The 19,809-nt window shown below is 39.7% G+C and overlaps 1 protein-coding gene and 1 pseudogene across 1 annotated transcript; one reads left to right on the top strand and one right to left on the bottom strand.

Moving 5' to 3' along the window:
* The first annotated feature begins 7,039 nt into the window (after positions 1-7,039).
* On the top strand, positions 7,040-19,122 carry dhh (desert hedgehog signaling molecule). Its single transcript, XM_084721014.1, has 4 exons — positions 7,040-7,217; positions 7,567-8,003; positions 16,855-17,116; positions 18,111-19,122. The coding sequence occupies exons 2-4, from the start codon at positions 7,695-7,697 to the stop codon at positions 18,920-18,922; spliced, it is 1,383 nt and encodes a 460-aa protein (XP_084577140.1). The 5' UTR covers positions 7,040-7,217; positions 7,567-7,694; the 3' UTR covers positions 18,923-19,122.
* Positions 10,369-11,992, bottom strand: LOC146325162 (uncharacterized; annotated as a pseudogene).
* Positions 19,123-19,809: the final 687 nt, after the last annotated feature.

Raw genomic sequence — 19,809 nt, 5'->3', positions numbered from 1 at the left:
ATGTTTTGGCTTATTAGTGAACAACCACTGGGAACTGGATTTCTCAATTTTTCTTTGTTAATGTACATCATACACACATCTGTAATGTTGGGGAAAATTAACTACTACTTGCAAACTGCCAATTACTTCACACTCGGAAGAAGTTAAACTACAGCAAAGCTACTCTAGGGAAGAATCTATATATATATTAAATTTAGGACTGTAGTAATACCAGTAACAGAATTGCCTCAGATACAGACTGAAATGCTTAAGTCATATAATTTATTAGTCCCAAAATGGCACACTGCTACTTCCTAGTAGTGTCCTGTATACCTTTTTTTAAAATCTGAGCCAGGCCATATAACAATGATAGAACTAATATCACATCAATACAGGGTTAGAAGTGTTCAGCTCAGTTGTTAAGAGCATTTGCCTCATGTACTGAGGCTGTGAGTCCTCAGCAGAGGCTGTGGGTTTGACTCCTGCCTGTGGCCCTTTGCTGCATATCATCCCGCCACTCTCTTCCCCTTTCCTGTCATATCTTCAGCTGTCCTATCTAAATAAAGGCATAAAGATGAATGTTAAAAAAAAAAGAGCCACTCAATTGCTCTTATTGCAAAAAGTGCCCACTTGTTCACGTCATACATAAACCAAAAAAAAATTACAAAACATCCCACAGTTCATGGGAAAGTGCAAGGAATGTGAAGCGTTGAGTTGTAGAAAATGTTCATCAGTCAGTAGAGAAGCAATGGTTAAAAAAAACAAAAAAACAAAACAACTTTCCGTTTACGGCCCAGTAGTTTCTATAGTTAACTACACAAAAAAAGGCAAAATGTAATGTAACTTATGATTCACTATGTAAATTTGACTGTAGTACAGTTACTAACAAGCTACTGCAAAATCTAATCAAACTGTTTATTTATTCTATGTAGTTCATCAGTCCTCAAGATTTCAAGAGCCTACACATCACTTAATCTTGGATTTAGTCGGAGAAACACTAGGCTAGCACCTCTCCCTGCAGCAAAATAAAAAGGTCGATAGCAGTGCAATCAAAGTGTCCCAGCAGTCCCATTGGGTAACACACTGTACTGGGCTGGTTGTCGGGCATATCGGGGACAAGGCGGGAGACGGCCAGCTTGTAATGGGATGAGATATGCTATCTTTATTGTCAAAACATAAGAATGAAGGGGGGAAAAAGACACAGATTAGCTTTCCTGACAGTCAGCCGTTTGAAGTTCATGCCAAAGTGCATTAGGGGGCTGGTTTTGTGTGCTCGCGTATTCAGAACCACTCTCAGGAAAAGGCGAGACTTGCTCGCTAATCAACTGATAATGGGTCACACTGTCCGTTTGGCATAGCTACCCGCCATCCTGCGTGCACACTCACGGCACGCTTGCTTCACACAGTTGACTGGCACAGGCCTTTGTTTCATTGACTTTGGATGAATGACGTGACATGGATTTTTAGGCAGAAACCTATAAAATCACACCTTAATTAATTTCTAACTGTATAGCATGTAATCTGTACAATGTGAATTATCTTTTTTGGGGGGTCGAATCATAACACAAGGTACAGCATCATGCCTGACCTTTGACCTGCTTGTCTGGTGCCAGGAAGTTCCACCCTTCTCAGGCTATTGTCCACTTCAGTGCAGCATCGCCTCAACCTCTGCTCACTGGTGCTCCTTTTCAAATCGAGGTTTGAGAAAAGCAACGTAAATCTGGCCTTTATGTACACATTTTAGATTACTACATATGTGTTACACCTGAAGTCATCACATGACACACAATGATAGGTGCACTCTTAGACGTGAAGCATGGCGGGTAACTACCGACAGGTACAAAGCAGAAAAGTCTACATGCTGTTAGGCTCAAAATAAATATTTTAATTCTCTTGTAGGACATCGTTTTAAATGGAAACATTTTGCTCTTGTCTTGAACTTGAATATTTTTGTCTTTATGTGTGAACTCTTGGTCCCCCTTTTGGGTAAATACCAGCACAAAGTTACAATACATAAGCCAAGAATCATCCAGTGTGTGCAGCCACATCTGAATGCACCACCCTGCCTCTTCCTGCGCTGATAACATAGTGAGAGACAGTGGAATGGGAGGTGCAGTGGTGGGCAGAGAGAAAGGACGGGTGAGTGTGTGTGTGTGTGTGTGTTTGGGAGAGGGGCGGGAGGTGGTTAGGTGTCAGTTCCTTGACTTTCCTTTTCCCCCCAAACCCTTCTAGCGGCCTCCATCTGAGGAAGTGGATCCTGCAGAGTGTCTATTCAGCTCCAAAAGACAAGACAAACACTTGAGATGTCAAAGCTAGTATTGTTTCAGAACTTAATTTCTGTTTTACAGCCCCAATTCCAAAATAGTTGTGATGTTGTATAAAACACGAATAAAAACAGAAAGCAATAATTTGCAAAAAATGTTTGACCTATATTCCTATATCAACACATTACACAGACAAAATATTTCATGTTTAGACCACAACAGTCTGGGGTCTCTGTTGTCATTTTTTGCGTCACGAGACAGGTCTGGACTGCAGGAAGCTCAGTCAAGTACCTGAGCTCTTTAACTATGAAGCCACAATCTGGATGGTTTACCTTTTTTTTCCACAGCTTTCCCAGTCTTTTGTTGCCTCTGTCCCAACTTTTTAAAAAATGTTGTAGGTATCAAATTAAGAATGAGTGTATATTTACATAAAACAATAAAGAATCAGTTTTGAACATTAAATATCTTGTATTTATTCAATTGAATAAAAGCTGAAAATTATTTACAAATCATTGCATTCTGTTTGTGTTTGCATTTTACACAACGTTCTAAATTCTTGGAATTAAGGTTATACAATAACTGTATCTAGTGCTGGAAATATTTATTATTTTCATTATAGATTAATCTGTCTATCATTGTTTCAGATTAGTTGTTTGGTCCAGAAATGTCAGAAAATGGTGAAAAATGTTTAACACAGTTTCCCACATCCGAAGATGATGTTCTCAAATGTTGCACGCAACTATCCAACAACAATGACAGCATATTAAGTGACAGGCATAATTTTTGTCTGGATTTTGTCCTCAACAAAAATGCTCAATAAAGGCTGAACTTTGTCATTGGCCCATCTGTCATATGCTTTGTTGTATAACTCCACGTTGACGTGTTGGAACACAATCAACATAAAGCAGGGTAAAACTGATTTGGGGCTGAAATAAAATGCCGCCAATCAGAAATGTTCAGCGCTGCAAGCCTTACCCTCAAAGTCCCTGTACTTTTGGAGAGTACTCCTCCTGGGACTCCTCCTGGGACTTTTTAGGTGGTAAAATACTGTCCTCAGAACTTAATTTAGGCCCTTGTCCCTGCAGTGGAAACACATTGGACCCTTTTTGACCAACATGGGACTAGCCCTGTTCCAGGTAAACCACCTAATTTTGAACCATTCTGAGCATTTCCACCAAAAACAAATTGGTTCGGAACCTGAAAAGTTGGTTCCCAAGTGAAACCAAAAAGTAGCTGGTCTTTCTTGGGAACCAAAGTGAGCATGTCATATTCTACAGGCTGTCCTCTGTTGATGACACCCATGATTACAATGGTTCCAATCAAAACTGGTGCTTATGAGGACTGGTTCACTAGATAGTACCAAGGTTCCATTGAGTTTGAATGGACACAGTTCAAGAACAAGATCTTACTTGGTGGAAAAGGGCCCACTGAGTTCTTCCAAAGGCTCCTAGACCCAGGGAAGTTCCTGCAGTGGAAATGCACTTTAAGTCACAGACAACACCACAGATGAAGGAAAACCTGGATTTCAGGTACGAACTTGTATCTGACCACTAGCCCAGGTGCAAACACACAGGCGCTGTATGGAAAGAACAAAGCAGCGTAGGCTAAGTCAAGCAGGAAAGGTCTCGTTTTCTGTACTGTGGCTTTGCAGGAAACCCAACCATTCACCCAGCCATGTACTCCCATCCTGAAATGGGGGAGTAAAATGCTAAGAGCCAGAAGGAGGCAGGGGGAGGCAGGAGGATGAGGGGGGTACCAAAATAAAAAACTACTAATAATAATGACTTTATTTCCATCTCCATCGCACAGATGTTTGCTTCCTTCCTCTCCCTTTCATGTCAGATGGAAATCTCGTCTCTTGTATGGCTTTGAAGAAAAACATCGGTGTGGGTAATTGTAGATATGAAAGTGTTTGTTGCTTTTTTTTGATTGAGTCATTCCCTGCATTTGTCATGAAGGCTGATATCTCTCATCTCTGCTGCTTGGGCCAGACATGAGCCTTTGCCGGTCCATGTTTATCATAAGGACAGGAAGATGTAGCTTCGCCTTGCCACCCCTCCCTACAACATCCTGGGATCTTCTGGAAACTTCCCTAACAAGGATGCCTTTCCATGGTCACTGTGGAGCTCAGTGACCTATGTCTCATTACCACGCAAAATCAAATGTTAAATATGAGAAATTCCCAGGTGCTTTTTGGATAATATCTAGGAAGAGTTTAAGACAGGATTTTTGCCAGTTTTGGTATTATGGAAGCCAATCCAACTAATTTAGGGAATCCTACTTCATCCAATCTTATCTCAGATTAGGAAATTCTAAATACTCAATCCAGCATTACCGAGCAAGTGGCAGTACTTTCTTCTTCTCATTGACCTAAACAACTTTGTAACTGTTGATTTTTACTGAAACATACATTGAAACATACAAAAAAAAAAAAAGAAGAAGAAGCAAAAACAACAATGGAGACTTAACTTGAGTCAGAGAAATTGTAAACATTTGTAGAGAAAGTTGATGTTCTTTTTTGGAAATTTACAGTAATGCTAACATGGGAGACGAAGAGAGTGGGCTTAAGATAGCTGACACAGTCTCTGCTTTATCCAGCATCAATAAAACACAACAGATATGGATGAAGCAAGTTAGCTAACACTACTGTTAGTGCTACTGGTAGCTATTGTTAGCTAATAGTAAATCCATGTGTTCCTTGGATAGTCCAGTTTCCCCAGTTGTAAAGTCGTTATTTCAGCTGGTGTGTTCCTGAGCTTTTATGTCATATGTGGAAAAAACATGGATGCTACTAAATGTAGAGTAGGGAAGAGTTTGTCGTGAAACCATTTGTACCTGACTTGCAGCACTGACACTAAGAAATCAAGAAAGCACTTTTCTAATCCAGGTCACTCTGTGTGGACAGCAACAAACAGTTACAGCCTAATACCATATTAAAAATTGCATGTGAACAAAAAAATTATATGTAATACATGAATTAGCCAACCAGACTTTCGTCTGCCATGTTTCTGCGTAGGTCTATTTGACACTTGACGTGACAGACAACTTGCCAATTCTTGTAACAAAACATTTTTCAGACTTTCCAAGATGTTGGTTCAAACTGAGTCGGTGTTCAGGTGAATTTTCCAAGTCTGTTTTTTTGTTGTTGTTGTTGTCTGACACTACATGAATGTAGGATAACGTGTAATGGCTAAATCAGGTATTAATCATAATTACCATGTTTGTAAACATTCAGAAAGTCCTGAGCAGCTCTGTTATGAGTGGGCTAAAGATTCTTTGAAACAACGTCACTGTGAATAAACCAGACAAGATGATGCATTGAGTCCTCAAGTGTTCCAGGAAGCTACAGATAGGATGGTGACACACTTTGACCTTTGCTTTGCCATTAATTTAAGCTTCCGTATGTGATTGCAGATGTCAGACCCCTGAGACACAATGATTCCTTTCTTTTGTGCTGCCTATTTGGTATTATCTGACACATTTTATGACTCTCCCAGCTATTGTTCTGAGATGGATAAAAATAATATGTTGTGTTGGGGCCGGAGGGTGTTTCCAGTGGAGTGGAGAGGTCTTGGGTGCACTGGGTTCAGGGGGGGTCAGGCTGGCTCCCCAAACACAGGAAGGTAGCACTGTAAGTCACAGTCAGAGGGTGTCAAGGCTGGACACTTGTGTTCCCTGTCAGACCCTCACCTTCAACTCTGTCTGTCTATTAATAACATAAACATCACATGTGACCTGTCCACTCTCTGATGGGTCGGATGAGGGGACAGAGGCAGGTTGGTTCAAAGTTGAATGAATTTGTTTTTTTCTAAACATAACAAATATACCTCATTAAAGTTACAGTTGATATCTAAATTATAATGCGTCTTAAAAGTTGTAGAACATTTAGGCTGGGTTGCACAAACAAGGATTAATTTTTGCACCAGATTAAGTCATAGTTAAACTTTTAAACTAACTTAACTGAAACCATCTTAAAATTGAGACAGATTAAATTTAAAGCTCTCTTTGAGCTTAAGTGTGGTCTTTGCTCTAAACCTTGTTTATATTTTGTTGCACCAAAAGCAAACTATGTAATGTTTTGTTAATGTTTTAATTAACCATCAAACAATGTGATGTTTTGTTAACTTTTTAGCTAACTAGCAAATAAGTAACTTTTTAGATAGCTAAAATCATTGTAACATTTTGTTAACTTTTTCAGCTAGCTAGCAAGCAATTAAATATTTTAACTTTTTAGCCAGCTTGCAAACAATGTAATTTTTTTTTCTGTTTCCTCCCCCTATTTTTTTTATGTATTTATTTTAATTTGGGTAAGCAAACATCTCAATACTGATCAAATTAAATTCCATAAATTCAGTTAATCTTGGATTTACTAAACTGAGATTAGTTTTGTAATTGTGCAACAGAGCTCTGCCTAATTTTAAGACTGGATGTGCTCATTTTAAAACCTAGTTTTACCTACCTCTGACTATAACTAATGTTAGATTAAGTTAATCTTTGCTGGTGCAATTTAGTCTTCCTTAAGGTGATTTGTTAAGATTTAATTTTGTAGTTTAATATGGAAGAGCTGCCCAAACTATCAGCATTTTTTAATTTGCCCTTAAGGTGGTGTAGGTGGGTGGGTGGGGAGGTGCGGGTCATTGTGTTGCCATAAGTAGGCTAATCATATGTTCTTTGTAAGGTTGAATTGGAGGCGTGTGCTGTCGCAGTGGGAGCGCGCAGAGGAAGGGAGGGCAATCTTGTCCGGACGCTAATAAGACCCAATGGCTGGTGCAAGGTGGCCAGGAGCTTTGCTGCGGCGCGGCAGAAGACGGTGGAGGACGAAGGAGAGAAGAAGGAGGAAAAAAAATCTCAAGAGAGACATTTCTGGATGGACAAAGAGGATGAGAGCGCCACGGGAGCGTCCATAGGAACTGTAAAGAGTCTGTCACCGTATTTGGCGTCTCGTCAAAGGAACTCCGTGGAAAGAGAGAAGCGGTAAGTGACTAGAAACCCACGAAAAACACCTGCGTCAAGGCTGCTACCTGCGACGGACCTATGAAGATAACTTTGCGCTCACAGGAGGGTTAGGAGCTGCTGATAGTTAGTGAAATCTTTGGACAAAAACCTTTTATTTTCAATCACTGATGGCAAACATGAGAGACTTTACATTTCAGCCAGTCAGATCTACAGATTTTGGTCAGAGTAATCATAAAACAGTACAAACCTAGAGTCAGAACATCTGATTTTCTACTTTTAAAGATCTTTTTTTCTGTTGAATAGTGAATACAGTAAAAAGAAGTACTTGCATGTCCCTACAATTAAGTTTTTGTCTTATCAACATCAGCTCTAACACCACATGATTTGGAATGGACCCAGATTTGACCCTGTTATCATCACTGCACACCTGGACCTGGGCTATCACCACTGTTGGCACTGTGAGCCACTGACTCCTGGGAGCCCCAACCCTCCCCAATGAAGCAGTCCTGGTGGGCCCGCCTGGCACAGCTTGGCCTGCTTGCTGTGTGGACCTGCATATGGCTGGTCCAGGGATGCGGACCGGGCCCCGGGTACGGCATCCGTCCCAGGCCCAGGAAGCTCACGGCCATGCACTACAAGCAGTTCTTCCCCAACTTCTCAGAAAACAACCTCGGTGCCAGCGGGAGAGCAGAGGGCAAGATCACACGCAACTCTGAGCGCTTCAATGAGCTGGTGTGCAACTACAACCCAGACATTGTGTTCAAGGATGAGGAGAACACCAACGCAGACCGCTTCATGACCAAGGTGAGACACTCTAGTTTGGTGGTTACCAACTTGGGGTTTGGGACTTTCAGAGGGGTCACATGATCATTTCTGGGGGTTGCCAGATGGTTGTGGAAGAAAATAGTTGCACACTCGTAGCCGCAATGAAAAAAATAATATATTAACATTTTATCAACATTCGTCAGGGTATATCTAATACCCTTAAGAAGACTGCAATGTCAAAACATTGGTAAAATATTAAGATTTAATTTTCTTCTTCTTTTCTTCCATAACCTGTACTTTATCATGATCTTTTTCATGCATCTGTGGCAAGCAACATGGAATGAAAGCCAGGAAGCAACAATTTCAGACTTAAAGACATGCAACATAAGATTCTAGTACTTCAAAATGTGCAAAATACAAGCGGCCCCAAGAAATGTTCCAGCCACCTCGCTAACTAATAGTTAAATCTATAAACTGGAACAAAAAATGAGAATCACCAGCAATGTTTCAAACAGACTCAAACCCTAACAAAAAGTACTTTTTGCATTTTGCAAAATAAAATATCAAACTGTACTAACTACTCAGTCCAGCACTCGGCACGATGGGAAATTAGATCATATTTTAGATTGTAGAATGTTTTTTACGTTACATTGCTTGTACCAATGATATAATTTGTAAAAAAGATTTTACAATGTGGAAATTTAAAAAAATGTTTGGTTAGGAGCACTTCCTGGACTCAAAATGTGTTTGAGGTTCACTTTGGATAGAGACACAATCATTAAAAAAACTCTCTTCTAAAACAATTAAAATGCCTTTATTGTCATGGCATGGTCATGTTAGACCGCAAAAAATAGTCCCTCCTTAGGAGTTTGACTCCCTGATGAAAGCTTGATGCTAAAACGCGCCAGAGTTTGTTTTCAAGGTTGTACATGACCACATCATGACAAGAAATGCATTTTAACTGTTTTAAAAGAGAGTGCCGTGGAGTTTTTTGAATTTTGAGATTTTATAGTGTTTGTGAGAGTCTTATATGAGACGGTGTTGTTCAGTCACAATCACCAACCTTATTATTCTGGGGGTTTGTGACCCAAATAGATTGAGAAGCACTGCAGTAGATCACTAGTTTCCATTGACCCCGGTGACCCGGGCACACAGGGCAGAGAGTTAGCTGCAGTTTCTCTGAAGGATGCTCTCACTGGTGTCTCTTGAACTTTTTCAAGCCAATCCCTCTGCTGAATGATTGATTAACTACATTCACATGAGAGGACAGGACAGTTTATACTCTGCCACCCAGCATGGCACCTTCAAATCCAATCATATAACCTCATTCATTGTTTGCTGTGCTCTACACTACCTGCCCTTGCCAGGCTCTTGAACACACAAACAAATGTTCAGCACAAGAGTGTGTACATTTTAACCAAACTCCCCCTCCCTTTCTCGAGATAAGAAGATCAGGATGTAATTCAACACTGCCCCTTAAGAGACTGCGTTCCATTTCAGGAACACTTCCTTTTAATCTTTAACCAAAGTCTTTGTTATTGGAAATAAAACTATTCCTGCGACAAGTTCTCAGCGTGCCTGCCAGGCGGAAATATCCAGGCTGCATGGCACTTAAACTTGAGTTCCTTAATGTTTACTGAGGATAGGTATCCAGATTCAAATCTCACACCTAGAAAAGACAATCAGTGGCCTATTAGAGGATTTGGGTCATTCCTACTATTCGGTGCCATTTCACCATGGTAACTTTATATTAAAAAATGTAAAATTTTGCATGATTTTATCATTTCATGTGGAGGAGGGCTTGTTAAATTATAAGAAAAATATATTGGTCAAGCTCAGGATATGATGTTGTAATGATTTTTATCAAATTCCCGGCAAAAGACACGTACCAAATGTCCGCCCTGTTACAGGACATTCTTATCTCTATTAGTAAGTGTTTTGAAAGGACAATTATTTGCAATTTACATTTCCTAAGAGCTAAAATGTCCCTTACTTTGCCCTTTAAATGTATTTTTAAAAAAACATTAATAAACAAGCATTATCTTGAAAAGAGACGTTCTATATTAAGGCACAATGTGATTTCAACACATTTCTTTAAGAATACAAATCAATTTCAATGAAATTTGGCCCCATTTTTAATTGATTGATTTATTGAATTCATTCACTGTCAGTATTCACAAAGACAAGCAAAATACTTGTTGTTTTAAATTCAATTAATATCAAAAACACAGGTAACAGGGTGGACAAAGGAGAAACAGGAGGGACAGGACATAACAGGGTGGACATCATACCAGTGAACAGCAATATATTCCATTAAAGTAAGGCAGTTCATTTACCTTACAACCTAACAACAACCATCACAACAACAACAACAACAGCAGAAACATGTCCACATCAAACTTCATCAAATGTCCTGCACCCTGGAAAAAAAACACAAACATTTTTCAAACTCTGATTTCAGAGATTTATGAATTTATGCAGACCAGCAACCCAGATGTTTTTCTAAGAAATTCCACACGTTTTTTTCCCAGCTGGACAGACCTCTTGCTTAGGCGTTGTGGCTCTCTCGTTAGGCACACAAGCTGGTCATTCCTGTACCAGCTAATGTCCTCTCGTGGACTTGGCCAGAAAAACTTGTTGGTCCCATTCCTGCGCATGCATTTCACCATAACATCCTCTTCAACCTCCAGGATGATTCCTGGATACGGCTAGCCATCATAACTGACAACGCACCACTGCCCAATGTTTTCTTTTGCGATGACTTCAGGCCGCGATGGTTCATCAGTACAATGTGGGCTTGCCTTTTCCTTCAGCCCATAGCATGCACAATCAAGTGCACCCTTGTCTGCCTGGCAAAGGCAAGTTATATTGTGATATTTAATTTTCCCTGGAGAGAGACTGATGACCTGGTGGATTAGCCACTGCAAAAGTGGGGGCACTTTCATCATTTCCTGCACTTTCCTCTCAACATCTCCTTCTCCAACAAAAAAAAAGTTCCACTGAAGTGCCCCTGTTTTGTAGCTGCTGAAACATGACCTCTGCATTAGGGACATCTACTCCATGTTGGACAATTTTGTCAGCCCATCTTTTTACAGTACCCCCAACACCATCTGGAGCCCCCTTTCCATGGTTAGCCTCAAAAAAGTTCCAGCTGATGTCTTTGAAGCCTTTCTTGAAAGGCTCTTGTGACAGCAAGTAAAAGTTGCCATTCTGTTTGTATTGAGTGGCTGGACCGTCACTGAGGAAATGGAGGCGACTGACCAGAGGATACTGCTCCCTCACCATGTTCAACACAGGGTCGAGGTGGGCCAGATAGCCGGGGGATCGTGCCGCCTAGAGGGTGGGATGGAGCAGAAAGCCACTGGTGACTGTTCAGCTGCAGTGTACAGCATTCCAGTATGGAGGGTTGCCTGTTGATGTGACCCTCCAAAATGGACAGATTGGATTTCTTGAGAATACTTACAGGAGTAGTTCTCACTGAAATCTACGTGTAGTAAACACTCATTGTTGGTCAAGTTTTCTCTCAGCTGTCTGTAGGCCCTGTGCTGCCATCGGATATTAAAAATGTGCTGCCTAAATCTGAACAGCCGGTCATGGAACTCACTTACAAATGAATCCTCTGTTGTCGTCACAGTTCTCTTCACAGTGATTGTTGACCTCTTCCCAGAATCCTCTCCATCAGTAACATTGGTATTGTCTTCCAGAGACCATTTGGTAAGGGCTACTTCTGTGTTTGTAGGAGGTCTCAGCATTGTATGTGTTGAGCTGACACAGTCTTTACACTCAACATATGCACAGAGTTTGGATTTGGGATTGCACATTGTTGCATCTACCATCTCCTCAAGATTTTTTGTTGCTGACAGACCTTGGCTGTGTAAAGCATTGGCCATGAACTGTAAGTTCTCATGAGTTCTGCACTGACAGGTTTCACGATCAGCCTCTGTGGGTACCACAACCCAAAACGGTCTTAAGGTACAAAAAGAAGAGTAAGAGACCTGGTTTTCTTTTTCCGAGAGGAACTTCTGGTGCAGATTCTTCATTGTGTCAGTTAGCAAACGTTTCTGTTTTTTTACCCTCTTTTGAGTTACAGTTTGTTTTCGCCCTGTTGTCATCTGACTAACATCATCTCTTAAAGAGAATTGCTCTTTTTTCTTTCATAGGTCATCAGCCCTCCATCTGCTCTTTGACCTCACTTCTTTGAAAAACCCAAAATTGCCTGTGCCTGTATTTGTTTATAATTTTTCCCATTGTTGTTTTTGCAATAATTTGCCTCTCCCGTTCCTTTTTAGTGTTTTTGTATTTATTTCTGATTTCTTCAATAATTGATTCCTGCAACAACAATCGTCTCCTAATAGTGTTGTTAACTGTTTGACAGCGCAGCAGTGCATTCACTGTAGAACGTGGCGATTTTTTTTTTTTCCCTGCCAAGCGCTGGCATCTCTTTTTGTAGTTTTCTTTTTTTCTCTTTTCATCCTTCAACAAGGCCTTTAGATTTTCAATCTCATTCTGTCTCAGTCTCCTTCTCCTCTGTCTTATATTCCTCCATCCAACAACATATTGCCTAAAACAGAGAAAGCATATTGTCAAAATGTACAAGTACTCTAATGGATAAATGTTATGTATACAACAATTCTAGGATAATAGTTTACATTAAAATGAGTTGTTGTTCTTATAGCATCCCTTTATTAGGGTACACAGTGTTTTTGTATTTGATATCAGTATTTTTAACAGTTTCTAGTTTTCCTACTTTTAGAGCACAAGTCTACTCTCACTTGCAAACACAGGCGCACGCGTGCACACACATTGTAAGGGTGAAATCATTTAAGATAATTCAACTGCTTATTCTGTCTAATCAACAAAGCATTCAACTGTCCATTATCTTCTAACCTTGAGGGCCCTGGTTCAGGGGCATTTTCTGCCTCTAGGGGAGTGTCTGGACTTGTGGGAGGAGTGATCACTGACAGATGGTTTGTCCTGGCTCTGAAACTATCCCTCTGCTTTCTCTTCTTTTCTCGCCATTTCTTTCTTTGCGCTCTCTTCTCCCTTTCGCTGAGGTCTGATGCTTTCTTTTTTCTTCCTTCCTCTCTGTCCCTTTGCCATCTCTGCTTTTCTTTGAGGTATTCCTGCCTTCTTTCAGGGTCTGCGTCGCGACGAGCCCTGTAGCGCCGCTGCTTTTCTGCAGCAGACAACACCATTCCCTGACGAATAGATTCATATTGTTTTGATCAGCCTTTTTAAAAAAGCATAAATGACAAACAAATTCATAATATATCAATAGTAAATAATAATTAATGGTGAAAACACTAATTCATCTAGCGCTCTTACCCTGCTTCATGTAAATGTTTTCCCTCCAAGAATGTTTGCTACTTTCTGTGAGTCATGTAACTAGATGAATGGTCAGGAGGGAGGGTTTTTTTTTGTCAGAGTAACGGGATGGACAGTCGACTCAGGGACACAACTTATTTTTAAGAATTGAAACATTAAAAATGTTTTAATAACAAAAAAAAAACATTGGTTGGGAACCGTTATAAATGAGGCTATACAGAAATAATGAAAAAAATAGACTTTATTAGATTTTTATTACTTATAATTGTAACTTAATTTGAGCAAACATGAGTGGGGACATGGCAGTACACCCTACTTGCAATTAAAATCAGATCAATTATTTGAAATGAATTTATCCTGTGTACCTATGGTTGTGTTTTATGGTAGAGGGGAGTTAACCATGTAAGGTGAGATATTAAAAATAAATATTAGCCCACTTTTACACAAAATATACCACATTATGGCATAGGGACTCGAATGGCACTCAATGCTAGGAATGACCCATTTATGATGTGGGCAGGGAGACGGACAGCTTTGTAAAAAAAAAAAAAACATTCCACACAGGTGAATTATTACCACAAGTAGAGCTACAATGATAAGTTGATCATGGGGCTGTGCAGTTAATCGAATATTATTGAAGTAGCAATATGGCCGAGTGCAGTATCCAGATCACAGAAGCTGCAATTTTTTAATCATGGAAAAATGAATAACAAAACGCACAGGACTACAAATCCTGCTCTCCATATGTAAGAAAACATGTTTGTTTGGTACAGATCCCAACAAATGTCAGATCATCTTTTTTTTTTTTTCTTGGAGAAAATTTGTGATGCAAAAATGATCATTTCCATTAATTTTAAATGAGATCACAATCAAAATATCTGTCAAAAATAGTTGCAATATATGTTTTTTACCATATCATGCAGCCCTGGTCAATCGACAGAAAAATAATCTGCAACTATTTTGATAACTGTTAAATAAAGTAATTTTTCATGCAAAGATGGCAGAAAATCCTGCTTTCTGCTTCTAATTTCCTGCTTTTCTTTACTTTATATGATAATAAAGTGAATATTGGTGGCTTGTGTACTGACAGAACAAGACATTTAAAGACATTGAAGCTGGACTTAGAGAAAGTTGGATGGATATGTTTCACTATTATTTTCCGATATTTTATAGTTCAAAAGATTAATCCAGAAAATAATCTGCAGATTAATCAATAATTTAGTATTTTTAGGCCAATTTCTGTAGAATAACATGACCTAAATTCTGAAATGCTGCAAATATGATGATCTTACAGTATTTTGCATTGTCGTACATTAAACTACCTCACAGTATAGCAAACATAACCATAATTATATTAGATATACTAGATATTACTTTCAGTTGCAGCCCTGACCACATGGTTTCCCTGACACTCAGCTGTCACTCTACTTCGGATGCTGCGGCTTTCTGTGCTTGTTTAGGATATGAATCTGTGTTCCTTCCCCTCCCCGTGTGATTGTACGTGATGGAAATCTGCGGCTGTATGTGTGTGCCCTGCCGATGCCCAGTTTGAGTGTGTGTATGTGTGCATGTGCCCCTCTTCTTCCCAGATGTGAAAGACACTCTTTGTGCGTCACTTGGAGACTCTTTGGAGGGGTCGCCTATACAAAATTCCCGCCTGCTGAAGTAATGGCACCGTCGGAAAAGCGACTATTGTGGTTCTGACAATGAAACGCCTCTCTTCAATGGCATTGCGAGAAAAATGTACCCAGTTTGTTTTCAGTCCCTCTCGCTTTCTCACTCTTGCTGTCACATTCCCAAGTCTGTGCCCATACATTCTTCCCCTCTGCCCTCTCTCTTTGGTCCCAGCCTCGGTTGCTTCCTTCTCACCCAACGTTTTCTCTCATACCCTCACCGCTTTCTCTCCCAGCCCTCTTTTTTTTAAAAATCCAGTTGCAAGATAAGCTTTATTCAGTCAATTATAGGTCACAAAGCCTGTCACATCACAAGTCACAAGAGAATATGTGTCCAGGAGATGATTATGAGTGTATCAGCACAGTTGCTGACGTCATCATTTTCCAGCCTGCTTTTTTGTGACAATGCTGCTGACACAGTGTGTAACATCGCGGCCCACGGGGGTGTCAAGCGTCACCGTGCGCATTTCTGATCAAATGTCTCAGGGGTGAAAGTGAGAAACTCATATGCCTGGAACGATCGGGAAAGGGCAGAGAATGGCCTTGATTATGCTGTCACCCTGTCGAAAAGGGCAAGGAATGTGCAAAACTGGCTACAGTAGCTTTGTTCTTGTAAGCTGATTGTTTGAGCAAGGTTGAGATGGCCTTTAGCAGAGGAGAGTAGAGGAGGAATTGTGTTTCGTTGCCAGCAGACAAACAATCATAACCTGCAGAGACAGTGCAGAAATGTTGCAGTCATTTTCTTGTGGGTTTGAATCAAGACTGTACAGGAGCCTCAAATACTGTACATGCCTAGTGTGTTGTTCCCACTGTAAATCAGTGATTCCAAACTGAGCTGGGTTCAGATATGCCTTTCATGCTGCAGACAGTGACTAAAAATATAATCATTATCTTAAAAAGGAACAGAAAATAATTTTCTCCATTCTTTCTCAATTTAAGTTTTAAGAATAAACTGAAATATCTAAAGATAGACGAGAAAACTCACAGTACAATACATAAAAACAAACCTCACAACTAACCCTTCCCTTCTTACTCAACATACAATAGATTTTAAAATGTAAAACAATAAACTAAAAGAGCAATTACAATACAAGCATAGCCTGAAACATTCAGAATTACACATAGGAATAATATTGATACAATCTACACATACAGGTATATATATTATATTACTGTTTTTTTAGGAACTTTCTTTGTTGGTGTTTTACATACAATTTTACAATACTGTCATTTGTAGGTACCGAATACATATTGTATTATTTTCTTCCTACACATAAATTATAATGTAATTGGACTAATAGTGCACTAATAGTCACTTCAGTTTGTTACTGATAATGACTATGAATGAGTCTTTTGGTGTATTTTGGTGCAAAAATCATGTAGTTTAATATTTAAGAACTAAAAGTCAGTGACATTCAAATACTAGATATGTTATAATACTCATTTTTATACTGTGTATAGAAATTTGCCATTAAACTACATGGCTACCTGAATGTTTTGTACCTTATATTTTGCTATTAGAAAAAAAAAGAGAATAAAATATTTATATGTTGTAAGACTTGGTGTAATGAATTTGGGTATTTTACCAATCAGTCGATCTGTGCATTTCCTCAGAAATTAATGCTACGTTGATTTTTGAAGCCAGTGCTGATTGATATTACATTTATTATAACATTTGGAGAATTAAAGAAATTAAGTTGAAAATTAATAAACAATAATGCATCATTTCAAAAAAACTCAATTTTTTTCTTTTTGTCTGACCCTAATACTCTTCTGACATATGTACTCATATCAGTTTACATCTGTTAGCTAATAATATTGATTGATATATTGGCAGATTTATCAGTTAATACTGGTCCAAATGATTTCCCTTTGTCTCATTCTGTCCCTAGCGATGTAAGGACTGTTTGAACAGGCTGGCTATCGCAGTGATGAACCAGTGGCCGGGGGTGCACTTACGTGTGACGGAGGCCTGGGATGAGGACGGTCACCACCCTCCTGGCTCTCTGCACTATGAAGGCCGGGCCGTGGACATAACCACTGATGACAGAGAAACAGACAAGTACGGTCTGCTGGCCCAGCTGGCTGTGGAGGCTGGCTTCGACTGGGTCCATTATGAGTCCAAATATCACATCCATTGCTCAGTAAAAGCTGGTAAGTTTAAAGGGATGATTTGGATTATTTGATGTTGGGTTGTGTGAGGTGCTCATCCATAATCAGTGTAGTACCTTTAGATGAAGCCAGTTTAAAGAAGCAGACAAGAGTAGCAGCACGGAAATTATGCAGTGGGCTGCTGTGGACAGGGTTGGCACAAAACATATTCGAGCCACTTAAAAAAGAAAATAATTATCAGTTTAAGTGTACACTATATTTATAATATTTTCACCGCTTCGCCTTGCTGCCAGGCAGCCTTTTCTGATTAGAAATGGACATTAAATAAATCAAATATCACTTTCTCTCGCTCAACCAAACTCCATAGGCAAAATCAGTAATTTTACCTTGCAGAACACCAGTGTTGCAGGTTTATCGCTGCTTCAATCTCTTAGCTTGTTTGTGTTATTGTGTGACCTCAGTGAATCTCAACTAACCTTTTAATACAGTGAAATCACACAAAAATGCAAACAAACAGACAGACTGAAGCAGTGATAGTGTGAAACACATGAAATGCATACAGGTTGTACAGTATACTCACTATTATTTTAATATATTTGTTGGTAAGTAGCTATTGACATACACTTTAATGCCTTCCTGGACTGTGACGTTTTTTTTATGGTAGTTGCTACAGATGATCTTAGATTATTGTTGTTTTTGTTTGATGTGCTTTTAATGTGTCTGTGTTTCTGTGTTGTGTCACAAATTTCCTCTCAGAGGACATTAAAGTTTTTATAAGTCAAAGACCAGCAACTCGTGTTCTGTAAGGTAAAATGACTGATTTTGCCAAACTGGGGTCTGGTCGAGTGAGGCCAGACTCACTTCCATGCTGGTACGTCTCTCTGCTTCTGCAAACTGGATAAATTATCCCATTACCGAGGGAGCTTTCATAGAAGATCATGCAATTAACTGTGTCAAATCACTTTTGGTAGATGATTTATCGGGATATTTAAGACAATCCGTGTTTAATCATCAGTTTCTGCTGCTCTTCTTGCAGATCACTCTGTCGCAGTGGAGAAAGGAGGCTGTTTCCCTGGCTGGGCCCGGGTGACTGTTGCTGGAGGGATGCAGAAGAGCTTGTCAGCGCTGGCTCCTGGGGACAGAGTCATGGCCCTGTCTGGGACAGGCCATGTCGTGTTCAGCCAAGTCCTCTTGTTTTTGCACCGGGACCAAGAGAGCTGGTCTGCTTTTCTGTCTCTGGACACAGAAGACGGCCATAGATTGGCTGTTACCCCACATCACTTGGTCTTCTTATCCCCCGACTGCAAACTGGACAGCAGCGAGTATCAGGCTAAGTTTGCTAGCAGAGCCAAAACAGGAGACTGTGTCCTCGTCTATACAGTGGAGGGTCAAGTACATCCATCTCGAATCATCTCGGTATCAGTAGAGGAGAGTGTGGGAGTGTTTGCACCCTTGACAGAAGCTGGAACTCTCTTTGTTGATGGAGTGCTGGCATCCAGCTATGCACTGGTGGAGGACCACAGATTTGCACACTGGGCGTTTGGACCTGTGCGACTCCTCTCCTCATTCAACCAGCTGCTGTGGGGGAAGACGACAGACGACGAGCAGAACACAGGCAGCGAAACAGCTTGCACTAAGACTTGTAGCACTTTGGCCACAAAGGACAAAGCAGGTGTATATGTAAATAATGGCATTCTGAACAAACAAGACAATCTGAGTGAACCTCTGAGGATGCAAATGAAGGAGACGCACTCCTTGCAAAGACAAACGTCAGGTGTCCACTGGTATGCTCAACTACTGCACAGTTTTGGACGTATCTTTTTAGACTCCAACGCGTTTCATCCTTAAATCCCTAGAAGTATAGACTCTGTACATGCCACACTGTTAGATGTTACAACTTCACATTTACACTAACACTTGCTGTTCTTTTCTTCAATAAATTAAAAGCACTGGAACGGCTTGCCTGCTTTCTTCACCATTGTTTGCTTCATAATCTATTATTATGGTATACATGCTAATAGTGATATTTTTTAAGAGACTGAGTTTTATGAAACATTAATGTAAAAATGGTCATGCCAAAGTGACTGCTTCATAGTCTATTTGTACATCACGTTATTTCGTTTAATTATTTCAGTTATATATGTAAAAAAATATATATATTCTAATGGGATGAGAATGAATTTTCCCTCAGCAAAAGAATCTTTATTTTTGTACTTTCTGAATCATAATATATAAATGTTTCATGTTATTATAATAATTCCACTACATGTACTGTATTGTATGTCTTCACTTGTTGCCATGTCCTAAAACAAATTAAAATGCCATTTTATTAAGCAGCACCCAGCTTTTTTCTTCAGCTCTGGAATTAATTTTGTCTGACAAGCTGATTAGTCTTTTGCTGAATTGTTCCGTTTAAAAAAAAAACAACAACAAAAAACAGACTTATGCAAAAGCATTATGTATATTACAGTGTTCAGGACTTCTGTGGAAATATGTTCTAACAGGCTGACAGGTTAATGAAAAACCCAGACGTACTTAATATTCCCCTCACTGTGCCACCAGCTTGACTTTATCACAGTCTGATTTTATCACATGGCTACTTCAGTGTGGTTAAAAGTTTCCTCAGAATCTTAAAGGAAACAGTTTTATTACATCCACAGGTCTATTTGGGTCGACCTCTACCCTTTAGAAGTTTAGCGCAGTTTATTGTTTGCAGGGCTTTGTATTTTGTTACA

The sequence above is a fragment of the Lutjanus erythropterus genome, chromosome 6 (genome assembly GCF_056507025.1).
Source record: "Lutjanus erythropterus isolate fLutEry1 chromosome 6, fLutEry1.hap2, whole genome shotgun sequence".
NCBI classification, from domain to species: Eukaryota; Metazoa; Chordata; class Actinopteri; order Lutjaniformes; family Lutjanidae; genus Lutjanus; species Lutjanus erythropterus.
Note: the sequence above shows the minus strand (reverse complement) of the source record. Positions and strands in the feature narration are given on the sequence as shown.

What these genes read in the sequence shown, in the direction of transcription:
- dhh (XM_084721014.1), top strand. Translation starts at nt 7,695, where the DNA reads ATGAAGCAGTCCTGGTGGGCCCGCCTGGCACAGCTTGGCCTGCTTGCT. An exon ending in CAGACCGCTTCATGACCAAG is followed by an intron (nt 8,004 to 16,854) that starts GTGAGACACTCT and finishes TTCTGTCCCTAG; the next exon opens with CGATGTAAGGACTGTTTGAA. An exon ending in CCATTGCTCAGTAAAAGCTG is followed by an intron (nt 17,117 to 18,110) that starts GTAAGTTTAAAG and finishes CTCTTCTTGCAG; the next exon opens with ATCACTCTGTCGCAGTGGAG.